Below are 9,364 nucleotides of genomic sequence, written 5' to 3'. Positions count from 1 at the left end.
AAAAAAAAGACAAAAGCAAAACAAAAAATGTATTTGATGGCAAATATTTACTATATTTTGCAGAATAAAGTCACAGAGCTTTAAAAAATGCTTCCTAACAATTACGTTCCACATACCTTTCCTGAAAATTTCTCTAGCACTTATATCTTCCAACATCTTCTGCTCTGATTGCCTATAGACAGTTTGCTACATTATTTTTTCTTTTATTGTTCCCAAACTGATGAATATATGTGTCATTCTTCTCTACTACGAGGTATGGCCTTGCCTGCTAGGTGCCATGCATGTCTTAGATTTACTTTTTTCTCCCTCAAAACCAGGCTTAGCACATGGCATGAAACAGAATTAACTATTATTTCCTGAGAGTAAAAGAGAGACAGAGAGAGTAAACAAACAAACAAACAAAAAGAACCAGACAAATAAATGAAATCAACACTGCTAATGTTATTGATATCTACAACTATTACAATCCCAAAGTACCTTTGGAATGTAATTGACAAACTAGATCCATACAACTATAATAAGTTGTAGTTTTTACCTTTAAAATACTTAACATGTAACCTTTTACCTTTAGATTAATCCTTAATCCTGTTAGGTAGATAGTAAACCTCTTAATATCTTCATTTCTCTGGCCCAGAAATTTGTGGAATCTTGTACAAGGTCAAATAGCTGATTAACAAAGACTAGCTATCAAGCTTTTATCAAATACCTAATTAATACCAGACCCCTGACTTTAGCATGGTACACTTTCCACAAGCCCATGAAATGACAAAGTCTAAAGTCATACATCAAGTGACAACTCAACATTATGTCTGAGAATTCTGATTCCATAAAATCACATGATATGAAAGTCTATCATTTTAAAGACAAGTAGAAGAATAAATTATTGCCTGGATTTAAACTTTAATTTCATCCACTTATAATGGTTAGGGGATGGGACTTTTCAAGGAAAGATTTAAAAGACTATGCCTTTTAAAAACATGCGGATGTTATATAAATTAATCTTCTCATCAAATTCCAAATATCAGAACCAAAGGGAGTTTCAGAACAATTAGAAGTTATTACTTTTTCTATTTCCCTGTCTTCCCGGTCTAACTCAGGAGTCCCTTCCTTCAAGAAGACTTCATAACTGGCCAGCACTTGGTCATTCCTCTTTCCTTAGCTTTCCAGGCACTTCAACTGCCTTGCCAGTCGACTGGAATAACATACTTGGTCTTCATTTCTATGTGAACATCATATCTCTTCAAATAGAAAGGAAGATCTTTTATGTTAATACCTCTAGGCCCTGGTACATGGTAGGCAATATTTCTGAGGACCACAACAATACTGTTACAGAACTACTTTCCTCAATCCACTTTACAAGGTAAAGTGTAAATATTCAGGAAGAATTTAAGGACATTAAAGATATGTTTGTAACCCATTATTAATAGGAGTCTAGGCTGTGTCTACAGTGTGGATGTGCTCCCTTAGATATGGGACCCTTATGCAATATAGAACCTGAACACCAGCCCATAGAGGCCCTGGACATAAGAATATTACAGATAAAAACCACTAGGAGTTTTTAAAAAGGGAGATATTACTTGTTGCCAGGGAAATCCCTGGAAGGTGTCATTGAAGCTAGGTGGTGGTAGGTTTAAACTACAGACTAAAGGGCACGGGAAGATGGGTGGAAAAGACTTAGGTAGGGGCAAAGACGCAGGGCTTGTGAGGAAACAGTGAGGAGTCTAGTTTAGCTGCCTTATATGGTTGTCTTATAAAGTCTGCTGAAAACCAGGATGGAATATTAGGGGAGAGAGGGACTTGACCAGAAATGAACACCTGCTAATCTGCTGTACTAATACATCTCTAAAATAAGTCAATAACTGGAATGGGGAATCCTGGAAATGCAGACAAGGGCCAGATTGTGAAGGATCTTGAATACTATGAGGACTTTATCCTAAGCAAAGTGGGGAGGGGGTGGTGGGCAGCAAAGTAGAAGAGGAAAACAAGAAGGGTTAGTAACATAATCACATTTGAGTTTAAAAAAATCACTTAGATTGCAGCTGGAAGGTGTTTTGGTGAGAACAGTGAGTAGCGGTGACCAGTTAGGAGTTAACTGCAATAGTCCAGGCAGCAGATGAGCTCCCAACCCTTAGGGAAAGGCAAGGCAGAGGAATGATGCAAGATCCATTTTGACAAAAGCCTTGTTAAACCTTGGAAAATGGATGTGGAAGATGTGACATAAGGAAAAATCAAAGATGATTATTTTGTGTTTTCGGTTGTTAAACAGGGATGCCAATAATTAAAAGGAAGGAATGAAGAGGGTGGCTGGCAACTGAACTTCAGATGTGCCAAGTTTGAAGTCCTCTGGCAACATCCCGTAAGGAGTTCAACACGTTGATCTGGATGGAGTTCAATATAGAGATCCAGACCAGAGTGGAGGTGGGAGGGGTAGCTGTGAGAAAGGCTAAGAGAAGGGGGTTGAAACTGAAATTCTGTTCAACCTCAGCATTACAGGCCGTGAAGGAAGAAGATCTGAGGACAGTAAAAGAACTATTATTCCCAGAAAAGCTCTCAGAATCCAAGGGAAGAGCTACAGGAAGGAAGCAATTATGGTTGATGCAAACGGTATCAAATACCACAAAGGTGTCAGGTAAGAGAATTAACCACTGGACTGAGAGGTCTGGGGAGTAAGCAGAAGGGAAAGCAGTCAGAGGGTAGCAGCAGCAGGTGAGGAGGTAACAAACTTTCAGACATGTGAATAAGCCTTGTTTTACCTTCACCTCCACGGTGAATGGTGGAACACAAGCGTTTTCTGCTCTGCCCACTATCACTTCCTCCAAGGGGTCCCATTCGTTGTAAGAAGAGACAGGGCAGTCCTTGGGCAGAGGCTCAGTAGCCTTGTCGTCAGCTGCACAGGAGTTCCGGGAGGAAGCCGTAGCTGCCTGGGTGCTCTGGAAAGTTCGCTGCACCCATCCTGTGAAGGTTCGTCCAAGCTTCCAAGAACAAAGAAAAGATTATTGTATTGTGTTGCTCTGCAGTACTTGAGGGGAGGAGGAAGTGGAGATGGGGTAAAAACCCAGCATAACATTGCCACTTAAACCCCTTTAGAATAGCGTAAACCAAGATGTTAATAGTGAGTAGGTGGGATTACAGGTAATTTTTTAACCGTCTTGTTTATCTACAGACTGTCTTCTTATCTATTAATTGTTGTAACTCTTTAAAACTCCTAAGAATACTGTGTCCCCAGCGACCATACAACCCTGTGTTTATCTCAGAATGCATTCCTGTACTTAAGCTTTAAGCAACTCTTTTGCAGATGATGGGTCAGTCCTCCTCTCAGAAAACCATAAACAACCGCTCTGTAACTTCCTGCCAGTCCCAGCTGGGGACAGAACCTCCTTCCCTCTTCAGTATCAAAGGTTACCAATATTAGGCTTTTTATTTTATTATTTATAAATGAAAAGGTGGGAGCATTTGTAAAGGACCTTATCTTTCTGAATAACTAGCTTCAGTCAAAATTTCTTCATCTTTGACATACACTTTGCATTCTTTGGCGCTTCAGTTCTGAGACTGAGCCACTGCCATCTGCTCATTTTACAGATGGTCCACAGTACCCTAGCCAAGATCAGGATTAACCCAGGCACAAATTCAAGCAACTAAAAAGGAGATCTAAAAACCTCAAAAGCCTTTTTTAAAAAGCACGGCCTATAAAATCTAGAGCAGGGAGGATCCCTCAACCCCTGAGCAAACCTCAACCCCCAAATCTCTGTCCTGCTCTGTTAAAAGCCTTAGGAAGTGGGCCGGAGGGTAACTTGGGTGGAGGCAGAAGCAAGAAGTAGAGTGACAGCTGTTTAGGAACCAGTTGCTGAGGGAAAGCCAGAATGTCGGAGCGATTCCAGTCCTAGGAGCAGGGGAGGGTCTGCACCCTAGGCAGCTGAGGGCGGGGCGCGTAGAAACTCTGCTTACAGGCTGCACTCGCCCCGACTCCTCTCTCTAGACGCGGGACGTCATCTTACACTTCGAGTGAATCTGGTCGCTCGCTCACCGTCCCCGATTCCCACTTTGCTTGCCTCTTCTCCCCATCCATCCACCCCACACGCATTTTTTCAGAAATCTCCCCAGCTTGACGCCCACCCAGGGTATTGAAACCTAATAACGCCACCCTTTTACTAAAAGGAGTCCCGGTCGTCCCAGCCCCTCGCTCCCAGCAGGAAGCTTGGTGAAGCGCACAGAGGTCCGGTAGAGGAGGGCGGCGCCCCCTGCGCCGTGGGCCAGCAGGCCGCAGACGCGCATCTAGCAAGTGGACCCCAAGGGGTGGGGCCGCAACGCAAGCTCCCCATGCCTCGGTGACACCGCCCAGCTCCTGGAGCCTGCAAAGGCTTTAGAAGCTGAGCTTCCCAGGGAGACCAGAAGGGACACTATCGTGCAATTCTGGCTGGGGAAAGCGAGGGAAGGCGGCGGCTCCGGGGAGCCAGCGAGTGGTCCACGCCGACCGCAGGGCCGAGCGAGGGTGAGTCACGCGGTGGCCAGATGAGGCCCGTGGCGCACGCACCCGAGACCCGATGTAGTGCACCGCCTCCGCGCCGCGGCTTCCGCCGCGCAGACACCGCACCCGCAGCATCGCCCCGGCCCGGCTGGTCCACGCGCGGAATGTTCCTGGCCCTCGGCCGTATGCGTCCGAGCCTCCCCTAGAGCGCGCTCGGAGCGGGGTGGGCGGGCGCGCGGGGCCCCTGGCCTTTTGTAGCCACGCTCCGCCCCGGCCGCTCCTCGCGGCCCTATTGGCTGCCGGGAACAGGTGGTGGGGCCGGCGGAGCGCCCCGAGTTAGGAACTGTTGGGAAGCTCCGCGGGCGCTGGCTCGAGCCACCGACGCTTGCCCTTTTTTAGCTAGCGGGGCCACTGACTGCTTCGGTTGCACGCCCGGACCAGGACCCGGACCCGGATCCGGATGCGCACCCGGATCCATGCCCGGGCGCGGCAGGAGGCCCGCTAGAGTCTCGCGCAACTGGGCCGGACGCGACTTCCGACGAAGTGACAATGGTCTATGCATATATTTAAGTGAACATTTGAGAATTTAAATACACAAGGGGTGAGTACAATCTTACGCTTAAATTCACATATGCGCACTGACCCAGTCCCCTCATTTTTCGGTAAACGAAACCACCTAAAGATTAGGTGGTGTCTTAGTGCAACATCAGGTTTGAGACTGCAGAAAACTATGTCTGGAAATCGGGCCATTTGCTCCCTGGGGAGGCAGTGCTTTCCTTCCACTACCCCGTGTGGTGTTATTTGGAACACCTGGCATTTCACATGGTCTTTGGCCATGTGTCCCTGGCTCGAGAAACTCTGTCATGAAAATCGATAAGTGTGGGTCAAAAATAAGGGAGGACGACAGTTTCTTTCCTTCCATTTCATGTTTTAAAATTTTTGTTTCAACTTGATTAGGATTCTTTTTTAGAAAAGTATTTCTGTCACAGTGCAGTCTTAATTGCTGCGGATCTGTGCAAAACTAGAGAACTCAGGTTAACATTTACATTTCTAGCAGGTGAGGGGGCAAGAGATTTGAGTATTTCATTTTTGTACTTATAGAAGTGTAACTATCCATTTTTGATGAGCTGTCTTTCTAATTTTGGTATCTCAAGCTTGTTTTCTGGAGTTCATGGATGGAAGGCACCAGAGAAGAAGATGGCATAGTGGAAAGAGCCTCAGAGAGGGAATTAGGATAACTGAATTCCAGTCCTGACTGTGTTATAGACTACTGTGTGTCTTCTTGAGTTGCAGTCTTCTTATCTGCAAAGTGAGAACAATAGAATTTATAGTCCCTTGCACATGGGGGTTGCTGAGGGGCCAGAATGAGATGTTGTACACGAGAACTTGATGCGTGGCATTAGAGCTGTATGAGGCTGGGTGTGGTGGCTCATGCCTGTAATCCCAGCAATTTGGGAGGCTGAGGCGGGCAGATCACCTGAGGTCAGGAGTTTGAGATCATTCTGGCCAACATGTTGAAACCCTGTCTCTACTAAAAATACAAAATTAGCCAGGCATGGTGGTGGGTGCCTGTAATCCCAGCTACTGGAGAGCCTGAGGCAGGAGAATTGCTTGAACCCGAGAGGCAGAGGTTGCAGTGAGCCGAGATCGATCCACTGCACTCCAGCCTGGGCAACGGAGTGAGACTCCGACTCAAAAAAAAAAAAAAAAAAAAAAAAAGCTACTATGTGACTATGAGGTAATGTGTTACCACTCTAGCAGTAAGGAGCCCCCTAAATGCCCATGGTGAAAGGAGTAAGTCTAGGTTCATAACTTAACCCCGCCACTAATTTGCTGCATGACCTGGAACCAAATCCCTTTATCTTTCTAATCAAGCCTTCACACTTCTAGTGAGGTTTTGGGAAATCTCTAACATTTCTCAGAATTTAAAAAGTGCTTTCTCCCAACAATAAAATGCAGCCACCTCTAAGGTCTGATTCTCTTAGTGTACTGGCGGGCCGAGATATGCCTCTTCTCAAAAGAATTGAAGGGTACAGTAAGTACATGTTAACAAGGCCTTGACATCACTATGCCAATTCTGTTTGAGATTGGAGGACATTCTCATGCCACCCATCAAATGCACTATTTTAATTTTGCAGATGTAATAATTGGGAGTGCCTGGTAATAATGAAGTTATGTTGTTACATTTTATCTAATGAAAAAGTTTTTTTTTTTTGAGATGGAGTCTCTGTCGCCCAGGCTGGAGTGCAGTGGTGTGATCTCAGCTCACTGCAACCTCCGCCTCCCGGGTTCAAGCAATTCTCTTGCCTCAGCCTCCTGAGTAGCTGGGACTACAGGTGCCTGCCACCACACCCGGCTAACTTTTGTATTTTTAGTAGAGAGAGAGTTTCACTGTGTTAGCCAAGATGGTCTCAAACTCCTGACCTTATGATCTGCCTCCCAAAGCTTGGGATTACAGGCATGAGCCACCACTCCCGACCTGCAATGAAGAACTCATTGCCAAAGAGCACACCCTTATCTCCTGGGATCCAGCAGAAAGTGTGTGGATAGTGCCACCCAAAGCAGTCCTACTGTTATAAAAGCAAATCAAAGCACTCACACCTTTTTGCCATGCCTCTGACATATTTTCATTCTTTGTCCTTTTATCCCCTTTTATATCATAATTTTTTTCATTTACTAAAATTATATTTTTTTCTCTTTTAAGTTCTGTTTTTGAAAAATTCTGTAACAATTTCTAGAATGACTTTATCAATTTAAAGTACAAGCTTTCCATACTAGATTGTTTGTCAAATACTAGGCCAAGTCTGCAAAGTATCTATATAGTGATGGTTGGCAACTCCGTGGTTTTTAGTTGCTGCCTTATTCAGAAGAAATGGAATAGACTGTGAAGTCTCGTCTTGCCTTCCCCTATTGGCAGTAGATATCATCAATAACTTTGACTGAAACAATAATTTTAGGATCTTGGTGGAATCATACTTAGTGGTTATGGATATTCAAGTCTAATAGTAGTACACTTTTGTAGCTTAACTTAAAGGCATAATTTAGGATAGCATGTGTGTAAAGGGGGCTAAAAGAACAAGGAACAGAAAACACATCAGAAGCATGGCAAAAATTCAGCTTTTCAATTCTCCCTCATCACTTTTGCTTTGGGGATATGTGCAACTCTCCCTAGTTCCAACTAACCAAGTACAGGGTTTCTGAAATGTGCCTTGAGATTAAAATAAAAAATGCGTACAGTCTTGAATTAACAAAATAAACAACAAAGAGCCCGTTGTAAGAATTCACTATTTCTCTATAATGGTTGACTTCAGAATCTGTACATAAGGTGTAAACAAGTACAGAGGAAGGTGTTCCTAGAACTTAAGAGATACAGATACTCTGTGAAATTGGTAAACACACACACATACACACAGACACACTGGATGAGATTAGCTATCTACAGAAGTCACCATTTCTAAGAGACATATGTTACCTATAGTTTAGGGTAAGGATATCTCTCAAAGTAAGTTAGAAACAATAATGTATCATTCAAGTTCAAACAAGGTGACTAAAGTATATTCTTCTCATGACTGGAATGTAAACAAAGAAAGCTGCAATTTTTTTGGAAATATTATTTAGGCTGCATCAATAAAATATATTTGGAAGGATACACAGATACTGATAACCTAAGTTGTCCTTGGGGAGGGGACCTGGGTGGCTGGGAGACAGGAGTGAGAGAGATTTTCCACTGTAAACCTTATTGTACCTTTGAATTTTGAACATGTGAGTGAATTACCTAATAAACAAAAAACATATTTAAAAGACTGCATTTACAGACGTATGATTATCAACATGGAGTTTTAAAAAAGGAAGCCTGAATGACCAATCTATCAGAGTCTATTCATCCAGCTGTACCTAAGGATGGAATCAGAATATTCTGGCCTCTGGAAAGGTTAAACCTGTTGAAGACAAGAAAAATTCTATGGGTTTTTATGAAATATCCCTCAAAACTATTCACCTCCTCTAATTTCTGAGGTCACCAGGCTCATCCATGGGAACTGTGGCATGGGGGGAATTACCCTGTAGACTGAACACAAGTGATCTGATAGCTGGAAAGATGAAGATCTCACCGTAAAGTATTATATCAGTATTCTGCTGGGCATGGTGGTTCATGCCTGTAATCTCAGCACTCTGGGAGGTTGAAGTGGGTGGATCACCTGAGGTCAGAAGTTTGAGACCAGCCTGGCAAACATGGCAAAACCCTGTCTCTACGAGAAATACAAAAATTAGCCAGGCATGTTGGTGCACACCTGTAATCCCAGCTACTTGGGAGGCTGAAGCAGGAGAATTGCTTGAATCCAGGAGGTGGAGGTTGCAGTGAGGTGAGATCATACCACTGCACTCCAGCCTGGGCAACGGGAGAGAAACTCTATCTTAATAATAATAATAGGCTGGGCGCCGTGGCTCATGCCTGTAATCCCAGCACTTTGGGAGGCTGAGGTGGGTGGATCACTTGAGGTCAGGAGTTCGAAACCAGCCTGTCCAGCATGGCGAAACCCCGTCTCTACTTAAAATACAAAATTAGCTGGGCATGGTGGTGCATGCCTGTAATCCCAGCTACTTGGGAGGCTGAGGGAGGAGAATCGCTTGAACCTGGGAGTTGGAGGTTGTAGTGAGCCAAGATCGTGCCACTGCACTCCAGCCTGGGTAACAAGAGCAAAAACTCCATCTCAAATAATAATAATAATAATAATATTCTAGCTTATCCCTCAGAGTCTGGTGAGTTCTAGCTCAGTTCTTGCTTCCTGTTTTCCTTCTTAATATTCTCTTTTTCCTGGCTACCTGGTCAATTCTGGGTAAACTGATGGAATTTACTTTCTAAATCTGAAATGCTGTGGAACTGACCTGATCCCACAATAG

General features: G+C 44.2%; 1 protein-coding gene across 2 annotated transcripts in view; it reads right to left on the bottom strand.

Annotated features, from left to right (window-relative positions):
• The window catches only part of GATM (glycine amidinotransferase), a 17,656-nt gene extending 12,743 nt beyond the window's left edge, over window positions 1-4,913 (bottom strand). The window contains exons 1-2 of one of the 2 annotated variants that reach the window (XR_001830098.2): window positions 4,532-4,713; window positions 2,754-2,972 (exon numbers count right to left, since the gene is read on the bottom strand). Coding sequence is in view for 1 of the 2 variants with exons in the window: in XM_017545460.1 (XP_017400949.1) it covers window positions 2,754-2,972; window positions 4,532-4,600 (288 nt within the window). In the remaining variant the exon portion in view is untranslated. Of the gene's footprint in view, window positions 1-2,753; window positions 2,973-4,531 lie in introns of both variants that reach the window. The other variant, XM_017545460.1, reaches the window with a different exon arrangement.
• Between the last annotated feature and the right edge of the window lie 4,451 nt (window positions 4,914-9,364).

The sequence above is a fragment of the Cebus imitator genome, unplaced genomic scaffold (assembly GCF_001604975.1).
Source record: "Cebus imitator isolate Cc_AM_T3 unplaced genomic scaffold, Cebus_imitator-1.0 Scaffold9, whole genome shotgun sequence".
NCBI lineage: Eukaryota > Metazoa > Chordata > Mammalia > Primates > Cebidae > Cebus > Cebus imitator.
The sequence above is the reverse complement of the archived record's forward strand: the minus strand, read 5'-3'. Positions and strand labels throughout refer to the sequence as shown.